We start from the raw sequence: 27,640 nt of genomic DNA, 5'->3' as shown, positions 1-27,640 counted from the left end.
CCTTCAAAGGAAGAGGAGCAGAGCATGGGTCCTGATTGGATCAGCATTGCTATGGACGGAAGCCGCACAGGTCCAAATCCATGGCCAGGATATGAGAAGTCCTGCCTACTCAAGAATGTCAGGATTGCAGCAACTGGGAACAGGACTCAGTGAAGAGGAAGTCAAGGCCAGGGGACAGCCTGTTTGGGTTCTTTTGGGAACAATTCCAAATCCTCTGTGCCTGGGTGCCCATCTCCTGAAGATATCAGAATGGCCAGGTTATTATTCCTTCCAGCAACAAAGAAGGGCATCTGAAGAACAGAGGCCACAATGCTGAGCTGTCCACAATGCCAGTGCTCTTTCCTTTCTTGTGAGCCCAACACTCCTAGCCTCCACCATCCCAGCCTGTCCACAGTAGAACCCACCATCTGTCGGGCACGTAAGTGAGTTTTCCCATTTTCACACACCGCCTCATTTGAGTTGGCTCTGTCTCACACATGAGGAAGACTGAGGTGCAAGGAGCTGGGCAAGGGGCAGTGTCTGCGAATCTCAGGGACTTGGGAGGCAGTGCAGGGGGATGGGAATTTCCAAACAGCCTCAGAAACTTCGGGAGACCCTGTACCCAAGTAAAAAGGCCTGGGAATGGTCTCAGTGCTTAAGTGCCTCTGGTTTTATCCCTAGTAAAAAAAATAAGCCAGTCAAAAGGAATTACCAAACCGAGAATCTACAAAGGTGATTTCAGAAACAGACTTTCAACCCAAGCATCAGTTGAGAGCAGGCTCCAGACCAGGGGAGGTTTGTGTGTAACAGACGTCAAAAGGGAGGACTCCGGGGGGCCTGGAACCCACTAGGTGTGATGGCATCTATGCCTTATGGCAGGAGGGTGGCAGTGATGCTGGCCCTCTCCTAGATTTTGGAAACCTTGTTTTCACTGGGGAAGCTTTATGGAGGTGGAATCTATTTTAGCAATCCTGGTCCAGATGAGGTGCTGACTACCACAGGTAGAAGCCTATCCAGAATGTGGTGTGTGTTATTCAGTCTTTCCTCACTGTGACGATGACAAAGAAAAGAAGTCACTTGTCTTTGGTCTTGGTTTCACTCCTGGCCATTGATTGAGAACTAATTTCATCTTGGACTACTGAACAGAGGCTGCATCTGGGCAGAAGAGTGTGATTTGAACTCCTCAGGACACCCCACCATTGCCAGAGAAAGAAGGAGAAGGAGGAGGAGGAGAAAGAGACACTCCTGAGTGGGGAGAGGATCACACGATGAAGAGCAGGAGGAAGAAGAAGGAAAAGAAGGAGGTGAACAGAAGGAAGGGTGGAGGGAGATACACAAGAAGAAGAACAAGAAGGAATCATGTAAGAACAAGAAAAAGACCCAGAAAGAACTACAAGAAGATGCAGGACAGAAAGAAGAGCCAGAAGTAGAACAAGAACCAGAATACAAGTACCAAGCAGACAGCTCCTGATGAAAACAAGGGGAAGGAGAGCGAACCTAGAAAACAATAGAGTTCTCCAGGGCACCACCCTGCTGAAGTCCTCCCATGTCCATGCCCAACACTCCTCTGATGGATACCACCTCCCCTCCGCGTATTCATCCATGAGTGGATTCATCCGGGGCAAGGGGATGAATTCGCCCACCATCCAACACTTCCCTGAATGCCCTTGTGTGAGCATGACTGCCCTGAGGAGAAAGGCCTAAGCACAGGAGCCTTTGCCAATCCTGATGCAGAGCCTAGTAGTGTCCCTTTGGCAGATCCAACCTGCACTGAGAAGTTCTGGGCCCAAGGTGCTGTTTCCATTGCCAGGTGCTCTTTTGGTTTAGAATGCTGTACATCATCTTCTCCAGGGAAGAATCACTGAGGGAGTCTTTGGTGGCACTGTAGCAGGATAGGAGGGCTCTCAATTCTGGTGCAGGCTCGCCCTGGCGGAGACTCTCAGGGGTTGTGGGTGTTTTGTGGTATAATCCTTCAGTGCCACCTAACAATTCTCTCCACTTTTCTCTGCAGAAATCAAGGTCCCTGACCACTCACTGATGTATCTGTCCATGAATCCACAAATAAAATATTATTTCATCGTGAGGAAACGCCGCGAGGTCAAGGGAAAGGAGGTAAACACCTACCTTATTCAAGCTGTACTTGTGCTGCCATTCCACTCCCACCTGGGGAAATAAGAAGCCCGAGCACCTGGACGTATGTGCTAGAAGCCCATAGAGCCAACTGACAGGCTGGGGTGGCTTTCTGTTTCTGGGTTTGCTGATGTTCCATCCCCCACAGTTCTCAGAATCAACCTGCAAGTCCTCCAGGCCGCTTTCCCACAAGCAGGTGGGAGACACCTGCTTAATTCGTGTCCACTTAGAAACACAAAGTCCAAAGATGGCCAAGACTGTTTTGGTAAGCCTGGGAGCAGGGGTGTCCCCTGGTGCTTACACCTGGGTGGGGAGCAGACACTGGTCCAATACCATGGACTACTCATGCCCTCTTGAATTTGGAGCTTCTGGATGATCAGGAGGATAGATGGGAATCAAGAAGGGAGAGGTCAGTGTGAAGGGCTGGAGCTGAGATGAGGGAGAGCAGCAGCTTGTCCACCGCCATGTCTGAGGGAGTCTGTGTGTCAGGTGGCAGCATGCAGTCCAGAAGCGCAGAGGCAGGTATGGGTGACAGATGAGAACAGGCCAGGACCTAGGTTGCAGGTTCCCCTGTATGGGATGCTGGCCTCTATGGAGCAGGACACCAGTATGAGGTTCTGCATGTTCCTTGAACAAGGAGCTGAGAGGGTCTCTCTGCAGAGTCAGTATGGATGTGGAGCAAGCACACTAAATGTCCAGGTAACCCAATGACCACCCTTGCCGGATGAGGTGCCCTCGTACACCCCAGCCAGCACTGAGCCTCTGGAGGCCAGGAGCTCTCGTGGCTATCTTTCATCACTCCTGTGTGTGGTCATGTTCCTGGGTCTGTTTTTGTCCCTGGAATCCAGACCAAAGCCTCTAGGTTTTGTGCCTAGGCCATTCCCAATGCTGCCTGCATCCTCGGGCAGACCTAGGATCTTGGAGGCTATTGTCCCATTCCTCCCAACTTGTGGGATGAGATTGCATCTGTATGCAGGTAGTGGGGTCCTTTCACTTGGAGAGAAGTGCAGCTCCACAAAGAGCAATGGCAGGTCCAGGAAGTCCTATGTACAAGGATTGGGCTAGTAGCCTATGGGAAGAGCCCACGCGATGAGCAGGAGGTCAGCCTCAGGTAGTAGGGTCATGGATGTTGCCCTTGTATTTAGAGTGGAGGTGCCTCCAGAATGCCCCTGCCCACTGTCCTTGAGTAGTCACTTCAAGGCCCATTTCCTGAAGGCCTGTCTCCCATGCTGCTCCAGGTGACCTGCCATGATCGGGCTCCTGTCGTCATCCGCAGGGCCCTCGAGCTACACTTGCTTACTCAGGAGAAGCCGGAGGAATATGAGCTGGGCCAAATCATGTCTCACCGTCAGAGTAAGTGGGACAATCAGATGACAGAGAGCAAGGGTCAGGATGTGTACTCAGGTCAACTCTTAGCACCAAAGAGTAGTCTCTTACCCCCAAGAACACTCCAACAGGGTGTGTTGGGCTCGTGCACAAAGCCAACTGCACTTCTGCTGGTGTAAGCTCTCCAGGTGTTTTGGTATACCCCAGTGGCTAGTGCGGCTCCCCACCAGGTTCCCTGCCCAGGACATGAACACGCATCCAAAGCTGACATCATTGAGGAGTGAGGAGGAAAGCCTCTTTCCAGGAGCAGTATGGTTCTGTGGTCTGGGATAGGAGTGGTTTCAGAGGAACATGGGAATGCATGGGCTAAAGATGGAACTGGAATTTTGTGGACTGAAGCAGTAGGATTGAAAGCCTTCTGTGTGACCAGAAAACCACTGCCTTGGCTGAGAATTGCCAAGATTCTAGCAAGCAGTAACAGGATGAAATTGGGAAGAAAACACAGCCTGGGAGACAGCTTGAATCATCTGTTTTTGCATAAATTCCATGGTCTTCCACACCTGAGTCCACTAGCCAAGGAGTGATCACAATAGCCAGGTTATGATCCCTAACTAAAGTCAGATGAGGGCTTCCTGAGCACGTAGCCACAGAGCTCATCTGATAATAATGTCAGCGCTTTTACATTGGTTGGTTGGTTGGTTTTTGTGAGCCAAACACCTCAGCAGCCATTATCCTAGCCTATGTATGCTAAAGACCACCATCCCAATGAGTTCTAGGATCACTTGTCTCCTATCTTAACCTACTGTTAGGTTAGTAGAATCAATGGAAGAGGAAGTCTGTCTGGGGCCTTGGTAGCCTAAGAAATTCATAGCAGAGATCCCCACATCCAACCCAGAAGGGATGGAGAACAGGCTCTAGGTTAGAGGAGGGCGACAGGAAAGAGGTGTTCAGAGGAAGGAGAAGCTGGCTGTTGTATTCCCCCACTCGGGGTCATGGCACCACTGGGCCATACACCATGTCGGAGGGAAGCAGTCCCTTTGCTGGTCTTTGGAATCATTGTTCTCAGGAGGGCAGCATTTGGAATGTGGCCTCCATTCTCAGAAGCCTGGTTCACATGGAGGCAGGCTCCACCAACGCAGAAGCGTGGCTCTAACATGGTATTCGTGCTGGTCAGCCTGTCCTCACTGTGGCCATACTTGAGGAATCCTAGGCCTTTTCTCTGGGTTTCATAGCTTTCTCTTTGGTTGTGCACTGAGGCTGTCCATAAAGCTCTAGTGTGTGGCAGTGAAGAGCTCCTCAGCCCTTGCCACAAAGGCATAGACTGGGAGAGAGAGAACAAGGCTGGGAGAGAGGGAGAGAGAGAAAGACGGAGAGGAGAAGGAGGACCTCTACTTGGAGAATGAGGATTCAGTGGAGCCAACAGGGACAAGGTACTGTTGCCCAGGGCGCACCCCTGTTTAGGTCTTCCTCCAAGCATGCTCAACCTTTCTTCCAGTCCCTCCCACCTCCCAGTAGTGTATTCATCTTGAATGAGAATTTCATGTTGACATCAGAGCACTCACCATCCAATGCTTCCCTCCAAACCCACCTGTGAAGATGGCTCATGTGGGGGTCTGAATCTTCGGCACAGGAGCCTTTTGTGAGAGATTTCAGATGCAAACCCTAGTGGTGTGCTTTGGCAGATGCAAGAGGACCTGGGATGTTTTGGAGTCCAAAGCCTTTGGTAGGAACAGACATTAGGTCTTTTGAAGCGCTCTGCCTAGTTTTTCCTCAGGGAGGACTGTGGAGGCTGTCTTGTTGGTATTGGTGCTGAATTGGAGAGCTCCCAGGTGTCTGGCTCAGTTCGTTTCTGGCACAGGCTCTCAGATGTTGGGGTGTCCCAGGGAGCACTTCCCGAGCCACCTTATTTTGTACACCCCTCTCTCCCCAGAGCTGAGGATTCCAGCGCAGGCCAACGTATTTTACGCAAAGAACCCTCACACAAAACCCAACTTCGTGCTGAGGAAAAGGAGCCTCTCCCAAAAGAATGATGAGTGGATCCAGCCTCAACCTCCCTCTAGTCCTGCAAAGAAGGCTCCAGCCCTCCTGAGGATGCTTGCAAAACCATTCTGCTGCTGTGTGCCTGGGCGTGGCTGAGGCAGCCCAGGAATATTTACATTGATTACTATTTGCTTCAAAGTTTGAATCTATAGTTTGCTATTGTCTTTGACCTTGTTTAGTAACACAGTTGTTACCCTATCCTGTATTTGTTGTTTCCATTAATATATTATTATTTTAAAATATATATGTTTTTGTTACCTGATCTACTGTGATGATTTGTTACCTGATCTACTGTGATGGTTTTTGAACAAAATTGTGCATTTGATGATAATGAATGCCATGCATTTAGGAACCTGTAGACTCTAGACAATGAATCAATGTCTACTGTTGCATGGACTGGTCTGCAAAGTCCTGTAGCATTTGAGCTTGTGTGAGGGCTTCATAGGGCTTGCAAAAAGTCTAGGTCAGATGCTCCTGCATGAAGCTTAGCTCCTAGTGGTCTCCTCCACAGCATAAGGGCCAAGGAGAAACCCACTTCCACACAGAAGATGAGAAGCTACCTTATGAAGGTGATCGTAGGTGTGGGACCCTCTTGCTAGGACCCTTTTTCTATTGGGCCAAAACTGTGCTCTGAATGTGCTTGCTGAGAAGAGCTTGGAATTTCCTGATTGAAACAGTTCATGCAAGCTGCTTCCACTTGCAGGAACAAAGTGTGTTCTCGTTGAGCACTTTGAGCTGTCCCAGGTTGAACTAGAGTGTGTCAGAAGCACTTGTAATGATTGGCATTCACGGTTTCACATTGAAGCCTCTGTGCCATCTGTCAACCACTGATGGCTGCAAGTGGGCCCTGCCTTTCAATGAGTTTTCTGAAAAAGTAGGAGTTTTGAAGAACTGATCTTCTCAGCATTCCCCTTGCCTCCCCAAGTTGGGTGATGTCAATTATACAGGCTTCCTTGGGAGCACACATTTTATATGGAGCTGGAATTGGACTCTGGATGCGATTGCTAAAAATAGCTGGGGAATGGGAGAATGGAAGCTGTTTGCTGCAAGCAGTTTCAATTTGCTTTGTTGATTAACTTTGTTGTAAGTGAGCACATGCTATTTTTTTTTCCTGTGGACCTAGAAGAATTCAAAACTGCTTCTTACAGGTGACAGGCATGCTTACACATTGAAGCCTCTGTGCCATTGATAAAAAAAACAGTTCACTCATGTGGGCACCTGCACTTCAAGTGAATGTTGTAAACAAGTGTGACAAATGGATGTCAGTGAGACTTTGGAGAACTGATCTTTTCAGCTGGTCCTCTTTTCCCCTGAAAGTTGGTGATGCTAGATTCAAGAGAACTCTTTCTGGCACCCTTCGTGTTTCATGCCTGAACTGTGCTCTGAAAGTTCTTGAGGAGAACAGCTTAGAAGTGCAGAAGTGAAGCTGTTTGTTGAAGCAGCTTCAAGTGGCACAAGCTAACTTGTTCTCAGTGAGCACATGGGGATTTTCCCTGGTTGAAGCAGTGTGAATGAGAATGGCTTCTCAGAGCTGGTAGGCATGTTTGCATTTGGCAAACTTTGCCATCTGTCACCCAGAGTTCCTTGCCTGAAACCTACATTTCCAGTGTTTTCAGAAAGGTCTGATGAGTGGGTTTCCATGGAATTTTGTGGAATTGATCTTTTCAGGCAGTCCTCATTGCCTTCTCAAAATTGTTGATCCTGGTGCAAGGGCTCTCTTGTCAGCCAACATTGTATTTTGGGCCTGACCTTGGCTCTGAATGTACTTGCTGTACTTCCCATCTTTCCTCTCTCTGGTCCACTCCTCAGATCCCATCCTCCTTTCAATAGGGCCTTATCCAGGAAGCCTGCCCATGTGCCTCCCACTTGATTTCAACTTCTCCAGTGCACTTATTGTCAAAGCAGGGACTCCCAGGAGAGAGGGCTCTCCATTCTGCACACTGAAATTTCTCACCAGGGAGTACTCCTCCATGCTTGGATGGCAGGGCTGCAATCACCTGGAAGGTGGAAATAGGAGGCTTCCAGGGGGCTGGTGGTGTGCCTAGCCAGGATGCTGGTCACTGCAGTGCTTTTAATCTATGGGCCTCAAGGAGCCTTATGCTGCAGATTTGTGTACTTCTGCATCTGTATGCACACAGTTCTTCATGTGGGGAAAAAAGCAATGTTCTCAAAGTTTGCTTTATATTATACTCAACTGGGAATTTACAAACCCCAATGTCCCATCTTAGCCCAGAGCCATTCCATCAGCCCAGGGCCAGTGGGTGGTCCAGCGGTCAGTACTATGCACAGCTCCCAGGTGGCTCCAGTGTGTAGCTGAATTTGAGAGCCAGTGTACTGTAGGATTTGCCCTTGAGGTTAGAATTCATTGACTTCCTCTTATGTCATTTCACTGGTTCAGGATATTCCTTGTCTCATGGACTATTCTGTGAAATCTTCAAGTTAGCCATCTCTGGTCATTTCTTCCCTCTGATGGCACCTGGTTCAACAGCTTGTTCTTGGGTGGGGTCGGTCATGGGCAGTCCTGGGTCACAGAGAGGGACAGGAAGACCATAATGTGGAATGGTGGTGTAGAGAGTAAGGGTGGGGCCAGAGCCCACACTGTGGCTAGGGTAGGGAAGGGATCTGAAGAGACTACCTTGAAAGCGAGCTCTGGCTGCAGTTAACCAGGAATCAGGGCCTGGAAATGGAAGCCATGACAGGGCTTCTGACTAGAAAGGACACATCTTTCTGGGCTCAGTTGGAGGTCCATCAAGGCAGAGGAAAATAGAGAGGATGCAGGAGAGGATGCAGGGGAATGGTCTAGATCACAGAGCAGCTCCGTCATCATATCTTAGAGAATGGATTATTTTCTTCCAGTTGTTGGTAAATGCTAATTCATTCACGTGTTACATTCACATCCACCTCGTCCATTGGAAAGGCTGCTCAACCACCACAGGCAGTGGTATCTTGGTGGATGTGTGCATTCTAAAAGGAGGTGAGGTTGGCGCCAATAGAGTGTGTGGGCACTCAGGCATTGGCAAGCTTGCTTTGGAGAGTGAATCCTCTAAATGTCATTGGGCTGTTTTTGAAAGATCGTGTGGTTTGGCTAGACCTAGAATGCTTCCACACAACTTAGCATGGTGTATATTTTAGAGAGCATGATCACTGAGGGGCAGGTTGCTGGTGTGAAGCCGTGAGCATTAACATCTATCAAGTTTCTCACCTGGAGTTGGCTACCTACAACTGGTGACAGTGTTTTGTTCCTACGGAGCAATACTGAACAAGTCTCTGGGCCAGTAATCCACTATTGAACTCCATCACCAACAAAAAGACACTGAGTGAAGGTGAGGACCAGAAGAGCCCGGGAACCACCTGACAGCAGCCCTGAAGTCCTGAGCTCTGGCACATCATATGCCAACTCAACTGGGTATCAACCTCTTCCTGGGCTCATTAGAACTGTGTGCTTCAACTTTCAGAAGCAAATGCAGAATGACAGAATCTTCTCTGAGGACACTTTTCTAAGTCTTGTTTGCAGCACGTGTTCTAAGTCTTATTTGCAGCATGTCTTCACTGGAATGAGTAGTCATTTGGCATTCTGTTGTACTTAAAATTTCATGAGATTCTACCCTACTTAATAGGTTCTGTGAAAGTGACTCGGCCTGAATGCATTTTACATGCCAAAATATGGCTTGTCTTTTCCCCTAAACCTATCAGGGCAATCAGAGCAGCCAAGGAGTACTATAAATTCAGGCACAAAATTGCCAGATAGACTGGGATCACTGTATATCTTTCTAGAACCTTCTTTCATGCTCTGGCTTCCCTGAGGTAAAGTGTGGAGACTCTGTGATCCAGATTTGTTAGCAAGTAGTTTTCTTGGGAGGTGATGCTAGAAAACTCCAGGTGGGAACAGGAAGTGATTAGGAACTGGAAGACAGGGTGTACCAGCCTGTTGTTGTCACTGAGTGACTAAGCACAGTCCTGATAAGGAGTGCTGGGGGTCCATGTAGATCATGCTGCTAATAGAAGCCCTCCTACAGGGTGAGAGAGCTGGGGGTTCTCCACCCACTCCTCCAGCCATGGCGGGAAGCTGCTACTGGCCTTCACTGTAGGCAAATGGGCCATGGTGCTGGGGGCTGGAGGTCAGCTGGGGTGTGAAGAAATGGCATAGTGCTGGACAATGTCATCCAGCTTTGAATGCCCAGACTGGGATCTTTAGCAGGGCAAGGTCAGAGACTGTGCTCAGTGCAGCGTCTACTTCTCAGCATAGTGCCAGGCACACAGCAGACCTTCATCAATACCCGTGGAATGCACTGGCTCGCCCCAGCCCTTCTCTAGGCCTCTCACCTGGGCTCTCTCTGCTGGTCCTGTCTGTTCTAGTATATTCAGCTCTTGCTTCTTCGTGTTTCACTTTCCTGAATTGTGTCCTCTTTCTCCACACTCCTGTGGTCACTCTTTCTCCACACTCCTGTGGTCCCAAATGGCTGTGTGGCGGGGCTGTGGCAGAGAGATCTCATTACTACCAGAGATGGAGTTTTTAAACCAAATAAGACACGTGCTCTGTGGCTTAGAATTGTCTTCAGCATAACGTGAGGTAGAAGGTTTGAAATTAGGATTGTCCTCCCAATCTTAAGGCATATAATCCCTGTGTGCAGACCAGGAAGTGCCCTGGGAAGAAAGGCAGGTGTGGGTTTGGAATCAGAGACCAGCATGAGAAGAACACTTTCACTGCTTACTGGACAATGACCTTGGGCATGTTCTGTAACCTCTTGGGGCCTCAGGGATTCCATATCTGAAATGGGGATAGTTGTATGACTGACTTCAGGAGGTGGGTAGAGAGAATCCTAGAAGTAGAGGAAGAAAACACACAACATCTGTGAAGCACCCGGCCCCCACCTTTAGTCTTTCCATGATTTTCTAAGCGTGTGTTGATTGACTGTTGGTTACAGCATGCCTGTAGATCTACCTGAGGTCCCGTCTAATTTTGCCCAGTTGCCACATTTGCAAGGACACCTTCTAATAGAATCGGATCTAGGAAGCTGGGGTCCCTTTACAGAACATACAGGATCCACAGCAAATTCAAGCCCCTGAGACAGAGGGCTTCTGCTGTTGTCCTCATGTCCTCGTGGGCACTGCAATGCCTTTCTCCACCGATGTTCATTGAGAGCCTGGTCCAGGCCAGGCAGGGCTCCCTCAACACAGGTGACTTTCCCCCTTCCCTCGGGTCACTTGAGAATGCCTAGAGACCTTTTGAGTTATCACAAGTCAGGGGTGCTGGTGCACAACTCAGGTAGAGGCCATGGGTGCTGCTGAATGTCTACACTGCACGGGGAAGACCTCTACAGACTAAGAAGGATGTGGCCTGATGGGCCAAGGGCGCCAAGGTGAGGAACCCAGTGTGGAGTACAAGCACATGAGCTTGGGTGTGTTCAGGTATGGCCTCGGGGCTTGTTTCAAATGTGGCTTCTGTCAGTGCAAAACTCCAGCACCTTTGAGTGGCAGCATTTCTGACAAGCTCTGAGCAGCAGTGTATTCTGAAATTTTTTTGTATACATATAATTTTACCCATTTTCACAATTATTTGATAGGTGTCATGAATGTTTTAATTGTTAGAATTTGCGTGTGTGTGTGTGTGTGTATGAGGTTTGGAAACAGGGCATAAATTTGGCCTTCTTCATGGGCCATATTAGTATACACAACTGCTAACACATGCTTAGCAGTAATTATAAGTCACATTTCCTTCCTTTAATCTTTCCATGAAGATGTGCCTTTCATGTGTAAAGACAAGTGTTTTCAAAATTGACTCTCTGGACAGATCTTTGGGCTCAGGTGTCAGTGTTCCAAACTGTGCCAGAAAACACCAAATCTGATTTCACAGGCTGGGCTGTCCTTAGCTCTGGCCTCCAAATTCATTCCCCTTCCTGGCTGTACAACCCATGAGACTTGCCAGAAAGGAAGAGCCATGGAAGATTTTAAGGAGGACAGCCACAGGATCCTCTTTGCTCCTAGCCTCTTGAGAAAATAATAAAAACAATAACATCAAGCAAACACATGGTCTAGAACCTTCTTCTGTAAATAATTAGTATTTACCATATTGATATGTATGCCGTGGTCCAAATTGTATTTCAGAGAGAGAGAGAGAGAGAGAGAGAGAGAGAGAGAGAGAGAGAGAGAGAGAATGTGTGTGTGTTTGATTCTGAAGAATCAAAGCCAGAGAACAGAGATAATTCTATTACCTGCATCTGGATAGCACTTGGCCTCCTTTCCTAGAAGGTAAAGACCTGAATTCAATGTCAGAGCTTGTTTGTGGTGTAGCCAAGTTGTCTCTGCAGCATTTTCAATGCTAGAGCATCTGTTCTGAGAATTTTAGTATAGCACCTAATTTTTTTATCTTTGCAGGAACTTGCAAATGTGGGTGTTGAATGAGGGGTATCCATCAGAGGAGAAAAGTTCTTGTTTTGGAGATGGGGAATGTCTAAAGGCTTGTTAGAATGAGTGGAATGAGGTCACTTAAGACTTCAGTGAGAGATAGCAAAAGCAGGGGTAGGGGATGGGGTTATGGCTCAGAGGTAGAGCACTCACCTCACATGTGCAAGGCCCTGGGTTCGATCCTCAGCACCACATAAATAAATAAATAAATAAAGTTATTAAAAAGAAAAGCAGGGTGATGGTGGATATACAATAAGCCTCTGAGATGTTCTTTCCATGTCAGGAGGTAGCAGGACATTGGAGCAATGCCTGTGCATCCACTGCTCAGTTCCATCTTGGGGGCAGACCCAGCACTGCAAGCTGATGAGTTACAGGACATAGGAAAGCCATTTACTGCAGATGATACCATTGAGCATCTGGCTCATCCCAGAGGATGGGGGGAGGCAGATGCAAGCCAGGCTTGGAGGACCCCATGGAGTACCACCAGGTGACCAACAGCCAGTTCAAAACTCTATTGTTCCTTAGAAAACTTGGATTAGAACCACCATTTGGCCCAACTACGCCACTCCTCGGTCTATACCCAAAGGACTTGATATCAGCATACTGTAGAAAGGCAGCCACACCAATGTTTATAGCAACTCAGTTCACTATAGCTAAACTGTGGAGGCAACCTAGATGTTCTGCTGTGGATACAAAAACATTATCCTATATAAACACAATGGACTAATGCTCAGCATTAAAAGAAAATATAATGATGGCATTTGCAGGTAAATGAATGGAGTTGGAGACTATCATGCTAAGTGAAGTAAGCCAATCCCATAAACCCAGAAGCTGAATGTTCTTTCTTAAGAACTAGATGCTGATCCAAAATGGGGGGAATGTGAGAAATGGAGAAATTTTGATCAAATGGGAGGGAGGAGAGGGAAGGATGTATGGGGCAGGATAGATGGTGGAATGAGATGGACATTATTCCCCCAGGTACATGGATGAGTAACATAGGGTGCAATGCTACATCATGTTCAATTAGGTAAATGAAAAGTTGTGTTGCAATAGTGTACAGTGAATCCAAATGCATTCTTGCCGGGGTCCTGCCCTAGCGGGGTCCAGGGGGTCCTGAAGGATGAGTGGCGTCGGCGAAAAGATAAGACAGGAGTCGTTCCATTGGAGCAATCTCCAGAGATAGAGCTAATGCAGCTTTCTCTGGGTCATCTTTTATTACAATTTTTCTCATCATTATAGATTCAGAATACGTCATTGATTATATAATTTAAAACTTTGCCGAGACATGACATTTCCTTAACCATGATCAGGGGTACAAAAAAATGTAACATTAATTTACATTTTTCCAGGATATGACCTTCAGTTATGTAATTATTAAAAGTACAGAATCATTAATAAAATACGTCACTAATTTACATTTTTCAGATTTTCCCAAGATTTACTATTTTTCCCGAGATATGTTATATTCTTATTAACTAATGCCAAGCTACGTAACCAGACTCTAAGTCTCCTAACCAATCATTAACCTAAAGTACACTTGTACTTTATTTCTAATCTAAAATTCCCATCTAAAAAAGTCCCTTTAAATCTTATATTTAAAATATCCTAAAGTTTATGAAGCATGTGTGAGGCCCTAGGTTCCATCCCCAGTATCAAAACAAATAAAATAAAAATCCCAAAGCCATATACCCTTTGAAAGATGGAGGTTTGGATGTGGCAAGCCGTCATCAGGGCTCACCCCTTATTACACATCAGAGAATTTATACTGGAGAGAACCTTGGGGGGGGGGGGTGTTGGCGGTGGAGCCATCCCTTCAGAAGCCGGAGAGCTCCCCCTGCTGGTTACAACCCTGGAATGTGGACCATGTGGGGAGCCTCTGCTGGCTCTTCTGCTCTTTGTTATACTGGATAATTTGTAGAACAGTCACCTTTTAGGCAAGTGGGTCTATCAAGCTCCTAGTCTACCATGCTAGAAGTTAGTATTATTAAAATTTTTGTTTTGAGATGGGATCCTGCTGTTTTGCCCATGCTGGTCTTGAATTCCAGCAATCCTCCTGCCTCAGAGTGTGGGACTACAGGTGCATGCCATTGTGCCTACCTCTAGAGCAACTCTTTGAATTTGGTAAAACTGAGAAAACCCACTAGTATAACTCAGAACTCGGCATACGTCAATTCTTCACCCCAGAGAAAAACCCTGGGAGCTGAAGGAATGTGAGGAAAATTCCTTTCAGATTTGAAATCCACCACATGAGCTGAAAGGAAGCTGAAAATGGCCTGCCCGGTGCCTTCTACCTGCGGAGGCCAGTGTTTAACTGTGCCTGTCCTTGGTCACCACATCCTGTGGATCACGGGGAGGGGTGTCACAGGTGCCAGAGTGACAAGGCTGAGCAGGTGGACAGCCATCAGTGACCTAGCCCAGCCATGATTAGGCTAAGGAGATGGATCTTTAGAGAACATTGCCCTGCAGACCTTCCTGGGCTGGCCTCCTCCCCTTGGTTCAGCTGTAGTTTGGGGATGAGACTGAAGGCCCTTGCTATAGGACACCCTGTGTCCTTGTTTCTCTGTAGCACATTACCTTCTCTGTGAGGCCACAAGTAGTCTGTATCTGAGCAAGAAGCAATTCCCATTGCAACTGCATGCTACTAGATTTGGAATTTTTGGAATGAAATCTTCTTTTAAGATTAAAACCACTAAAATATGGCTGTCATAAAAAATAAAAACCTCAAAAACATTATTCTAAATGAAAGACAGCAGATATCAGAGTCCATATTATATGGTTTTATCCTTAGGAAATGTCCAGAAAAGGACATTTTTCAGAGACAAATGAGATTTAGTGGTGTCCTGAGAATGGCAAATGAGAGTGACCACAATGTTATGAGGAGGGGGGGTTCTAAAACTGAATTACGGAGATGATTCAATGTTTTGGTAAATTACTAAATCTCTGAAGTGTGGAGAGCCACAGTGAATGACCACACCTTCCAGAGGGTCTCTGGTCTTGTGATAACCATTTAAGTAATTTTCTGTTCATCATCTCACCACTCTTATCAGTTGCTGAAGGTCATGTCTCATGCTTCCTCTGAGAAGGGAGCTTCCAGTGGGTTCTCACCAGTTGGGAGTTACTTTGAAAAAAGAATTTGACTTTCCCACGTTTTCTCAGTGCACCTGGCTGATTTCATATTTTTGTACTAGTTGAAAAGCTTTCCTTCTAGAAAACTGCCAATTAAACATTTCCTTAGAAAAATGTAATGGTGCCTCCGGTTTTTCAAATTCAAAAATAGATTAGCATAGTTTCATCTTTAGGATAGTGTGGTGTGTTTTTTTGTGTGTGTAATAGAAATTGAGTGCTTTTAGATTTTGCACTGTAATAGTTTCTGATGCCAACTGCTCAGAATTGGGATAAACTTCATGGGTTAAAAACATGGTAGTTTACAAGGCTGCCCTCAGATTGAGGAGTCCCCAGACCACCTTCACTTCTGAGAGCTGGCTACAAATTCAGGGGTCCCCACTACCCCTGTATGTTAGATAACTCACTAGAATGATTCTCAGAACTCAGGACAAAGGGCTATGTTTTTGTTGCTTGTTTTTGGTACCAGGGATTGAACCCAGGTGTGCTTAACCACTGAGTCACATCCCCAACCCAACCCTTTTTTATTTTTTATCAGAGACAGGATCTCTCTCAGCTGCTTAGGGCCTTTCTAAGACGCTGAGTCTGCCTTTGAACTTGAGAGCCTCCTTCCTCAGCCTCTGGAGTCACTGGATCATGGATATGCACCACCATACAATATTACATTGTCATCATAAATTTAATGATAGCTAAAAGAGACCCAGTAGCACCAGCCTCAGGAAGAGATGTAGACTGGGCAAGGTCTAGGAACTTCCAAATGCAAAGCTCCTGTCATTTCCCAGGAGCACATTAGGCTACCTGCACACTTATGTGTGACAATACACAGAGTACTGCCAACCAGGGAGGCTCACCTGAGCATCAGGGTCCAGGGTTTTAATTGGACTTTCATTACACAGATATAGTGGATTCTATCCTTGACCCCGCAGTTGAACCCAGTCACCAGCCCCCTTCCTTTCCCTAGAGGATGGACTGATACCACATGGCTCAAAGCCCCAACCCTCGAATCATTTGGTTGGTAATTCTGGCAAGGCCAGGCTGCCACTCTGCATATCATGCATGGTCCAAGGGCTCTCTTGTTGCTCAGGAAATTCCAAGGAACCAGCAACAAGGATCGGCCAAATACTTTATTACATAGCACCCACCTTAAAACAAATCAGTCAAAAATCCTTCTTCACTTATTATTCAATTAAACATGTACCGCAGTCTGTCTGGGCCAAATAACTGGGAGGTGACAAGAATCTTGAAGGTTGAAGCTGGAACTGCTTCATTTCAGGAAAACTCAGCGGGAACTGAGCGGGAACTCAAGGTAGTGGGCACCCAAGGTAGTAAGAGCCTCTTTATTGCAGAACAGCAGAGGTATACATACCTAACTGATTACACACAGCTCGACTCAATTAGCATTATCTAGATACAACAGTCAGCCAATAAGGAATCCCCACCAACTTAATGACTTGGTGGCATTGTCTTACAAACCACTCCTCCTGGCAAACTGCCAGGCGCCATCTTGATTTGCGGTCCCCAACAAACATGTAACAAACATGAAGATTACAGACATTCCTCAATAAACAACTGCAGTGTATCACTCCTGCTTATAGACTCCCTGTTGAGGAGACTGGAAACCAAAGTCTCTGTCTAACACAGCAGGAGTGAGCTCAGCTACAATTACTAAGGAAGAAGAGGGGGACAGGAATCTGTGCCAAATACTCCAAGACATTTGGAGGTCACCTCAATGACCTTCTCTGGGACTTGATTTTCTTCTCTAGAAGAGGAAGGGCTTTGCCCATGTGGAAATAAAGGCCTTTCAAATAAGAGCAGTCAGAGATGATTCAGAGGTTCCTATAACCAAGTCATCAGCCACCTCCACCTGCAGCAGACATCCAAATGCATGCAGGGAGTGAGACACCTTTACAATGAAAAAATAATAATAAAAGGAAAGCTCAGGTGTGCCCCAGGTTGAGAGCTGTGGGCGTGGAAAACTGGGCTGACCTAGCTGGGAGCAGGACATCTCATGTGGCTGCTTCAGGGAGATATGTGACTTTCCATGGTTGGTCCTGAGTTGGTAGTGGGGGCAAAAGACAGAGGAGCTGCAGTGATTGACCAAGTTCAGGCCATGTCTGAGATGACTGCTGCACACGTCACCTTCTGGCTTCCAGGATGGTTGCTGAAGAAGTGTGAGCCAGACCTGTGGCTCAGTGGTGTGGCCATCTTCCGCTTGTGTGCTTATGGATCCCCCTTCTGCTCATTCTCTTGCTGGAGAGAGGCTGGCCAATTCAGGGACCACCAGAGATGCTATCTTCACCACGTGGGGAATGTTCCATTGTTCATGTACACCGTAGCACATGATCTTGTTATATCATCTTCATAATATCTGATAAGAAATGGTAGCCGTGCAGAAGAATGGAGCAAATTGTTCTCTTTAATGTGACGTCTAGCCTGTTCATTGATCCAAGTTCAGAAAGAAGCGCAGATGCCACCACGTCAAGCCAATGAGAAATCCAGAGCAATGCAGCAGCCCATCACTTCCTGTGCCAACGCACAGACACAGATCTGTATCCCAGGGAGAGCTGCTGTCAATAACTTATTCCAGAGTTAGTGATACTTTTGTTAGTGGTTCCTTGAAAGGTCCTTTGCAAGGAGGTTCAACCTTTCCCCTGTGACTCTTAATAGACAAAATCTTGTGGTTTAATGTAACAAAGAGGGTCTTTAGGAAGATGCTGTGGGAAGGATCTAGACCCAAGTCCTTTGCAGTACTTTTCCATGCCTGAGAATAGCAGTGTAGATTTATCATTGGAGGCAAAATTCCTAAGTAAGTGGGCCTTACTGTACCAGTTCTCAGGGGAAGAACTGATGTGTCCCAAGTGAGTGAATCTTATGGCCATAAGGAATTCTGTGAGTAAAACCTTTAGCTAGGAGTTCAAGGGTTTCTGAAAAATTTGCTCATTTTAATTTAAGAATAATGTTGGTTCTTTCAAGCTTTCTGGGAGATTATGTATGGTAAAAACAGTGTCATTTTTAAACATGGGGTAATGCCTTATGGAGTTCTAATGATTCCTGTAAAATATGTGCCTTGATCACTTGATATGAGTTAGGAGCCTCAGGTTGGGGGAAAAAAACCAAGCAGCTGCTAGTGGTTGTAAGGACTGTGCATGTTTAGCAAGGAAATGCTTCAGCTCATCCTGAAAACAGATATACATTGATGCATACATATTCCAACTCTTTAAGAATGGAAGCTGGGTAAGACCCACCTGAAGGTGTGCAGGGTGGCCCCGGAGGCTTTGGCTCCTGGCCATGCCCCACCTTTACAGGATTTCCAGAATTATGCTGACAGGTGATCCATAACCTGAAAATAACCTGTTAAAAAGCTCCCTTTTAAAAGTTCCTTCTCCAATACTAATTTAAGATAGTGACCAAGTTGTCTGTATTATGATGGGCAACTACATGGAGAAATTTAGATAATATCCATCTGAAATAATCTGATACCAGAAAGCAGCCATTTTGGGAGCACTAGAGATTATCCAAGTGAAGGTTATAATTTTTAATATTATTCTTTTTTCAGAACCAGGGTCTTCACGTTGATAATGTGTAATACTCTCTTTGAATCAGTCTAGATTTACTCTTTGGGGTCCATTTAGGAGCATAACTTTGGCTGAGGCTGCTACTTTGGCATAACTACTTGCTAGAGCATTTCCTTTCACATCCATGGTGCCATTTCTCATTCTGACTTTGCATGGGCCACAGCCCTGATGACAGCCGCTCCTCTAAGAAGGAAGGAAGCTGCATCTACATGTTCCTTAATTTGTTCATTTTTATGGGGGTTCTAGCAGAGGTTAGGAAACCCTCCTTGTTTTCAAAGCATCCTAAAGTCACATGATGCTGCCACGCAAACCTACTCTCAGTGCACATGAGTTGACAAACTCTGTGTAGTAAATGCAGTACATTTTACCATCTGGTCTGACATTCTCTCAGGTCGACTATATTCTAAAGAGAATTCAAATTAGTGATCACGTATTCTGCTTGATAACCTCCAGTTTCAGTTCTGAGAGAGGATTCATCAACAAATAATAAGACAGGTTTCTTAACTGGAACTTCTAATAAATCCAAGTGAGCTACAGAGATTCTGTGATTAAGGAAAGACAACTGTGAGTGTCCCCTTCTGTTAAAAGCTAGAGAATGTCAGGATCCAGAGCACGAGAGTGGTAAAAAGAAATGTGAGAGGGAGAGAACAACACATGTCCTAAGAGGCTAATTAGCTAGCTGAAAGTGAAAACCTCTTTGTTCACAGATGACATGATTTTGTACACAGAAAATCCTAAGCATCCACTAAAACCTATTAGAATACAAGAGTCCCACAACATTGCTAGAATCAAGATCAATATACAAAAATCACTACTACTTCTGTACATGCACAACAGGCAATCCAAAAATGAAATTGAGAAAACAATTCCATGTGTAATGTCACCAAAAAGAACAAAATACTTAGGAATAAAATAAAAAAGGAAGTGCAACATTTATATTCTGAAAGCTAAACACACTGGTTGAAAGAAATTAAAGAAATTATAAAAAAGAAGTGGAAAAACATCCCATGTTCATGGTCAGAAGACATGCTATTGTCAAGATGACTGATCTATACAGTAAAGCACTCTCTATCAGAATCCCAGCTGTATTATTTGCGGAAATTAACATGTTGATTCTAATATTTACTAGATTTGCTAGATATCAAGAATAGCCAAAATAACTTTTAAAAAGAAGAACACAGTAGAAAACCCCATACTTCACAACTTTGAAACCTACTACAAAGCTACAGCAGTTAAGATAGTGTGGTACAGATGTTGTAGATCAATGGAATAGAATCGAGAGCTCAGAAGTAAACCTACATGTCTATGGATGGCTAATTTTCAACAAGTGTGACAAGACCATTCAATAGGGAAAAAATAGTCTTTCCTTTCTTCTCCTTATCTTTTTCTTTCTTTTTTCCCTTCCCTTAACCAATGATGATGTAACATTTGGAGGGCCTATGCACAAGAATAAAGTTGGACCACATCTCACCAATATGAACACAAAATAAATTAAAGACTTAAATGTAAGAACTCTTAGAAGAAAACATGGATCAAATCTTCACGACCTCAGATTTGACAGTAAATTCTTAGACATGACACCAAATGCATAAGCAATGGCAATAAAATAGAAAAACACAACTGAAACTCAAGTCTTTGTGCTTCAAAAGATACTTATTAAGAAATGGAAATAAAACCTACAGAATGGAAGAAAATAATTACAAATCATGTACCAATAAGGGGCTGATATCCAAAATATTCAAAGAACCAATAAAACTGGAAAATAAAAGACAACTAGATTAAAACAGCAATGCTTGAACTCCAAAACTATTGGCGAGAAATCAGAATCCTAAGCACTGCTGGTAGGACTGTAAAATATTGCAGCTACTTTGAAAACCAGTCTGGCAGAGTTACCATGTGACCTAGCAATTCTGCTCTTAGGTACATATCTAAAAGAGCAAAAGCATGTTTACACGAAAGTTGTACATGCATGTTTATGGCAGCATTATTTATAATGGACAAAATGCAAAAGTAACCCAAATGTACATCAACTGACGAATGGATAAGATGTAGTATATCCAAGCAAACAGAATGTTACTCAGCCATAAAATGTAAGGAAGTACAGATACCTGCGACAACATGGGTAAACCGCAACAATGTTATACTAAGTGAAAGAAGCCAGCCACAATGGACCATGTGTGACTGCATTGATAGGGATTTTCTAGAAGAGGCAAATCTATAGAGATAGAAAGTAGACTAGCTATTGCTTCAGGCTGGGGTAGCAGATGGGGATCAGGGGAGTGGCAGAGGGTATGGGGGTTTCTCTTTGGAGTGATGAATGTGATCTAAAATTGACAGTGATGATGTTGCACAGCTCTGGGAATACACTAAAAATGGCTCCAGGGCCATGTGGATGGCTGACCACACAATGACAGATGAGCTCAACAGCAGTTTATAAAAGGAAGACACAGAATGTCCCACTGGGCAACATGGGGATGCATGTGGGTGCAGAGTGGACTAGCAGTGGCTGTGGGAGGCAGTTTTGTAGAAATGAGGATAAGGGGACCCCTGGCTCCTGGGGGAGGAAGTGACTAGCTTGTCTGAACCCTTCTGCAAGCCGACTTCAACCTCACACATCTTACAAAAATAAAGCAAAACAAAATAAAATGGATTAAAGACTTAAGTGTAAAGCCCCAAACTACAAAACTTTTATAAATTAACAGGAGACAAGCTTTAGACCATGAATTAGGGATATGGTTCTTAGACACGACACCAGAAGCACAATGCATGAAGGGAAATTAATAACCTGGACTATCAAAATAAAAACCTGTTGCTTGGTGAATGGCCAAGTGGCCTTGCTAAAAAGAATGAAAGGACAAACTGTGGATTGTGAGAAAATATTCGCAAATTATCTATTTGAAAATGGAATCGCCTAGAATAAATAAAGAAATGAACAGTAACTGAACAGTAAAAGAAATCATCAGGGTTGGAGCTGTAGCTCAGTGGTTAAGCTCTTGCCTAGCATGTGTGTGGTCCTGAGTTCAATCCCCAGTACTGGGGGGAAAAAGAGAAAAACAAACAAACAAATAATCCAACTAGAAAATGAGCAAAACATACAAACAGACATTTCACCAAAAAGGATATGCAGATAGATGGTTAAGAAAAAAACACACACATGGAAGGAGTTCAGTGTTATTAACTATTAGGGAAATATAAATTAAAGCCTTAAGGAGATGTCACTATATACCCGCTAGAACAGCTTTTAAAATGGTGATAATACTACATGCTAGTGAGCATGCAGAGAGCATCTATCTCTTACACGTTGCTGATGGGAATATAAAATGCTAAGACCACTTTGAAAAAACAGTTTGGCAGTTTTTTTGTTTGTTGTTTAATACCAGGGATTGAACCCATGGGTATTTAACCACTGAGTCATATCCCCAGCCCTTTTTTATATTTTATTTAGAGATAGGATCTCACCGAGTTGCTTAGGGCCTTGCTAAGTTGCTGAGCTGGCTTTGAACTCATAATCATCCTGCCTCAGCCTCCCAAGCCACTGGGATAACAGGCATGTGTCACGGCACCCAGCTGGCAGTTTCTTTAAAAACAGAGCATATACTGACCATACATCTAGGAATCTTAGAACTTGGCATATTCCAGAGAAATGAAATCTTATGCCCATGCAGAAATAGGTATGGGGTTGGTATACACTTCAGAGAATTGAAAGCAGGGACTCAAAGACATGCTCATACACCCATGTTCATGGCAGCATTATTCACAATAGACAAAAGGTGGAAATAACCCAATTGTCCCTTGACAAGTGACTATATAAACACCACAGGGATGGAGTTATATATAGGCAACAGCTGTATACATGACATATATATGGAGTTATATGTGTGTGCACATGCATGTGCATGCAAATGTTATTGATCTCTAAAGGACGATTCTGCCAAATGCTACTGAAGTGAAATCAACGAGAAAAAGGAGAAATACTGTGTGACTCTACTTGTATGAGGTACTCAGAGTAGGCATACTTCTTGAGACATAAAGGGGAATGGTAGGGCTGAGAGACAGAGAGGGGGAGTTAACATTTGGTAAGTACAATTTCAGTTTTTCAAAATGTAAAGAATTTTTCCCCCAGTGCTAGGGATTGAATCCAGGGGTGATCTACCACTGAGCCATATCACTAGCTCTTTTTATTGTTTTTATTTCAAGATGGGGTCTCACTAAGTTGCTAAGGCTGGCCTTGAATTTGTGATGCTCCTGCCTTAGCTTCCTAAGCAGCTGGGATTACAGGTGTGCGCCACCACACCCAGCACAGATCAAATGAATACTATGAACAGAAGGTGATTATGATAGCACAACAATATGAATTTATTTAATGCCACTGTTCTGCTCACTTAAAATGGTTAAGATGGTAAAGTTTACATGTATTTGGTACAATTTTTAAAGTTTAAATGTCTAAAATATGTACATGAGTGTTTATGATAGCTTTGGTTGGAATAGCCCCAAACTGGGAACAAGCCAAATATGCTAGAAAGGGCAAATGGTCAAACAAATGGCAGTAATAATAAGTACTTAGTAATAAAAGTGAGAAACTAAAACAACTTGAATAGACATCAACAGTCTAAAAGCCAACTCAAAACATCACACACTATGTGACTCCATTTATTTATTATTTTTTATTTTTGTATTTGTTTCAGTTTAATCTTTAATGAAATACATATTTTATTTCAATTTCTTCTCTCTACATTTGAATGGTATCTATAAATAAATTTTATTCATCTTATGTCAACACATGAATTTCTTCTTTTGTGAGTAGGATGGTAATAACTAAATGTTCTCAAGTTTACAAAATTATAGATATGAAGAATAGATTGGTGGTTGCTATCTTCTAGATGGTGGGAGGGTGGATGAGTGTCTCTACAGGTGAAAGGAGGGATCTTTGTGGAGACAGAAGTTTTGTACATTGATGGTGGTGGTGGTGGTTACATAAGTCTACTTATGCTACAATTGCATAGAACTCCACACACACACTTTCACAGATGAGTCCATGCAAAACTGATTAATCTGAACAAACTCAGTGGGTTGCATCAATGCCAACTTCCTGGTTTTCACATTATAGTTCTGTAAAATATTACCATTTCGGGAAACTGGGTGAATGGTGCATGGGTATCTTTTTGTACTAATTTTGCAACTTCCTGTGAATGTATAATTATTTCAAATGTATAATTATTTAGGTATAAACAACATGCCAACCAAAATAAAAAACAAACTTGCTATTGACCTTACAGCATTTGAAGGCTTGACCACAACACAGACCAGAAAGTTGCCACCGATCTGACCTGGGCTGTCCATACTGAACTGGCTTTTGTCTCACTTAGCCACAAAGGTCAGCAGTGCACAACAACTGTGTCACTTTTTTTTTTTTAACATTTACTTTTTAGTTGTGGTTGGGCACAATACCTTTGTTTCATTTATTCATTTTTCCGTGGTGCTGAAGATCCAACCCAAGGCCTTGCATGTGCTCTACCGCTGAGCCACAACCCCAACCCAACTATGTCAGTCTTGGTCGGCTCTGCCCCGATTTTTACTTTTCTGTATGTCTCAACATTCTAACCCTGATCCGATCCATCGTTAAAGACCATCTGAGCAGGAGCCGTTTCTCACAACACATTCCTGCCGTCCTTTGTGGCAGGTTTGTGCATCATTTGTGCGAGAACAGACTGCATCAAGCGGAGCCTGAGATGAACGGGAAAACCCTGGGACACGCGTGTGTGACGGCCACACGTTGGAATCAGAATAAATGCAGAAATGCCTGTGAAACTCGAGCAAAGGACTTCATCTCCAAACTCCAGGGCTTTCCTGGAGCGGGTTTCCATCTCTCCACCCTGTCTTATCCACCCTGTGGATCCTCCCTACACTTGGTGGGTCCCGGCCTTGGGTACCTTGGAGAGCTCGCTGCGCCAGCCCGACCTCCCGGGCGCTCACAAGCGGCCGCCTCCAACTCGCCGACCCGCGCCCCGGGCTGGCCCCGCCCCAGCCCCGCCCCCGCCCCGCCCCCGGGCCCTAGCGCGAAGACCCCGCGGAGCTGTCCGCGGCTACGCCTGATCCAACCTACCCTGTGGCCCATCCGGATAATCCTTCCAACCCGATATGGGCTACGGTGTGGTCCTTGGGTCTCGCACCTCCAGCCCAGGGCTGGGGCCCGCCGTTTGACGAGGAGCCTCGCGGCAGGCGAAGGACCGGCTGCCCCGGAGGGAGGAGGCGGGGCTCGCGCTTCAGCATGGCGGCGGCGGTGCGCGCTGAGGGCCGCCTGCCTGCGCTGTGCGGTGTGTCGACCGGTGAGCGCGGGGAGGGGGCGCGGCAGCCGGGGGTCGCCGGGGCCTGCGGGAGTCCGGGCGGAGGGAAGTGAGCAGCGTCCCGCGTCTCTCCCATCCAGCCCGGGACCGCTCGGTGACCTTGCGCGGGTTCCTTCCTCTCGGCGTCGGGGCGCTTGGCTGTGAAGTGACGTGAAGTGCAGTCGGTTCTCCACGGTTCGTTTCGGTGAAGAGGAGGGAACTGGCGACCCTTGCTTTCCAGGCGGGCAGGCGCGACCCCCCTGGTCACATGGTGATGCCCACCGGGTTCGGGGCTGAGAGGCGCCCGCGGGGCTCTGAAGGTGATGGTGGTTGTCCAGGTGGAGTCGGAGAGCACTGGCCTCCGTCAGCTGAATTCCAGCTGCCGGTGGCCTCCGTGCAGAGACGGATGACTCGGACGTCAGCCCGCAGTGTCGCCTTTCCTGTCCCCCGGGCCCTGGTGGGTTGTGCGCACCCTAGGAAGGCGCCCTGCTGCTGTGTTGCCTAAGGTTGGCTCCAGGGCCGCTGCTGGCCGCCGCCTGCCTTCTCTGCCCTATTTTGTTGTTAAGTCCACAGTTCAGCATTTCCAATTCTGGAACTCAGAGCCCCCTAAAACCCTCAAAGTCCTTTTTTTTTTTTTTTTTTTTTTGGTAACTCATTTTGCCGCAAAAAATTTCACCAGCAATCTTGGCAGAAAATCTGACCTTAATATTCTTTTCTTTTGTCTTTATGATTGTCTCTTCCCTTTTATTTTTCTTCCCCCATCTCCTAGGATTTCAAGGCTGTCTTCCTTCATGAGTCTAAACTGTGTGCCAGCCACTGTCTTCCTCTGTTCATGCGTTTTCCCTCACTGCCTTCCCAGTCCCTTTATGGAGTAGATTCTGTTATTACACTCTTCATACAGGTGGTGGAGGGAGCCACACAGATTGAGCAAGGGACATAGGTTTTTGCACCCAAAATTCCTGACACCAAAGTGTGTTTCCCCGCCCCCCCCTTTTTTGTCTTCTTGTGTATAACTATTTTTTTTTTGTTTTTTTTTTAGCTTTATTGAACTATAATTCACATACCATACAGTTCATCTATTTGAAGTGCACAATATTTGCACAAACCTGTGCATTTATCATTATAATCTAATTAGAACATTTTTATCACTCCAAGAAGGAAGCTTTTTAGCTGTAGCCACCACTGATCTATTTTCCACTCTTCTTAGCTCTCCTGTTCTAGACATTTCATGTAAGTAGAACCACATACATGGCTGGCTTATTTAGTGCAAGGTCATCAAGATTCATCCACATTGTAACATGTATCATCCTGAATTTCTTAGGGCTGAATTGTGTCCATCACCACACTTTTAAAATGTGAATGGACAAGGCATGTCCTTGATGATGGTATTGTACAGTCTTGAGTATTTTTCAAATTTTTTATGACTGCAGTTGTTGTAGTTCAAGGCTTTAAAAAATAATGGTTGCCATTTTTGAGTAGGTATTTTGCACTAGGCTTGAAACATGTCACCTTGTTCAGCCCTCACACTGGCTTTCATGAGCTTATTCGCATTTTAGAGATGATAAGGTGAATCTCTGAGAAGCCAAGTGACTTGTTCAAGATCATGCAGCCAGGCCAGGCACAGTAGTGCACACCTGTAATCCCAGTGACTTCAGAGGCTGAGGCAGGAGGTTGCAAGTTCAAGGCCAGCTCTGTCTTAAAATAAAAATAAAAAGGACTAGGGATGGGGCTCAGTGGTTAAATACCCCTGAATTCAATGCCCAGTACCTTCCCCCAAAAAAGAATGAAGAAATCACACAGCCAGTGAAGCAGGGCTGGTCCCAGAGCTTTCTGGCTGCTGTGATGCCCCCTCCTGTGGACACAGACTTCCTTGACATAGTGCAGGGCCTCTCTTCAGCTGCCTTCTGGGAAGTCCAGGCCAACCTTGCTGTGCAAGGAAGCCTGGCCCTTTCACCTTGAGCTTCTGGGACTCCTGAGTGCTGGGCTTCCCTGTGGGTCTCCTGCCTTTTCCTCTTGGAGACCCACCTGTGAGAGGCCTTGGAGATCCTGGGAGAAGTCCAGCTGACAGGGCTTTCTCCCTAGTGGCAGATTTCCTACGACCTGTCACACCCACTGTGAATCAACCAGTTTGATTTGTTGCTTGGTTGATTCACTCACTGATTTATAAACAGTTTATTTACCCCTTAACATGTGCCAGGCACTGCCCTGACCTGAGCTGGTGTAGGGCCTGATAGGGATAGCTGTCCTCACTGCAGGTTGCTGTGCTATTCCTTAAAATATTAACTTTCAAGCTGGGGGTGCGGCTCAGAGGTTGAGCCTTGCCTAGATACTAATAGTATCAATGTTGATTTTCTGATTTTAATTATTATGATCATGTAAAATATTTTCTTATTTTGAGGAAATGTATTGAAGTATTTAGGGATAAATGAACATGATGTCTACAATTTGCTCTCTATATTTTGGGAAAAAAGTATGTTATTCAGACACTGAGCAAGAAGGATAAAGCATATTGTTAATTTGGGTAAAAGGTGTGCAGTCCTTTATTGTTTTTGCAACTTTTCTCTTAAATCTGAGGACTAAGTGGATCATAGAGTAGGAAGAAAGACCTTCCACTGGGGTCAACAACCGGCAGCTTGCTCCTGGTCCTGCCTCTGACAGCTTCTTATTTTGCCCCCAACCATTCAGGCATTACCACTGCTGGTCTTTGGCATCATCATCTGTTTGCTTAGAGGCATATTT

At 45.4% G+C, this 27,640-nt stretch overlaps 1 protein-coding gene and 1 long non-coding RNA gene across 12 annotated transcripts in view; one reads left to right on the top strand and one right to left on the bottom strand.

Annotated features, from left to right (window-relative positions):
- LOC120891204 (uncharacterized) overlaps positions 1 to 5,737 on the top strand; it is a 61,130-nt gene extending 55,393 nt beyond the window's left edge. For all 11 annotated transcript variants that reach the window (XM_078028885.1, XM_078028882.1, XM_078028883.1 and 8 more), the window contains 4 exons: positions 1,991 to 2,091; positions 2,258 to 2,374; positions 3,348 to 3,462; positions 5,366 to 5,737. In XM_078028885.1, coding sequence (XP_077885011.1) covers positions 1,991 to 2,091; positions 2,258 to 2,374; positions 3,348 to 3,462; positions 5,366 to 5,571 — 539 coding nt within the window. In that variant the 3' untranslated portion in view covers positions 5,572 to 5,737. The remainder of the gene's footprint in view (positions 1 to 1,990; positions 2,092 to 2,257; positions 2,375 to 3,347; positions 3,463 to 5,365) is intronic.
- A 7,304-nt stretch (positions 5,738 to 13,041) lies between these two features.
- LOC144369313 (uncharacterized) lies at positions 13,042 to 24,586 on the bottom strand. The gene is made up of 2 exons (XR_013428836.1): positions 24,509 to 24,586; positions 13,042 to 17,550 (listed from the first exon to the last, which is right to left on the bottom strand). It is a non-coding gene; the product is annotated as an uncharacterized LOC144369313 (long non-coding RNA).
- Positions 24,587 to 27,640: the final 3,054 nt, after the last annotated feature.

This window comes from Ictidomys tridecemlineatus, chromosome 12 (genome assembly GCF_052094955.1).
Source record: "Ictidomys tridecemlineatus isolate mIctTri1 chromosome 12, mIctTri1.hap1, whole genome shotgun sequence".
NCBI classification, from domain to species: domain Eukaryota; kingdom Metazoa; phylum Chordata; class Mammalia; order Rodentia; family Sciuridae; genus Ictidomys; species Ictidomys tridecemlineatus.
The sequence above is the reverse complement of the archived record's forward strand: the minus strand, read 5'-3'. Positions and strand labels throughout refer to the sequence as shown.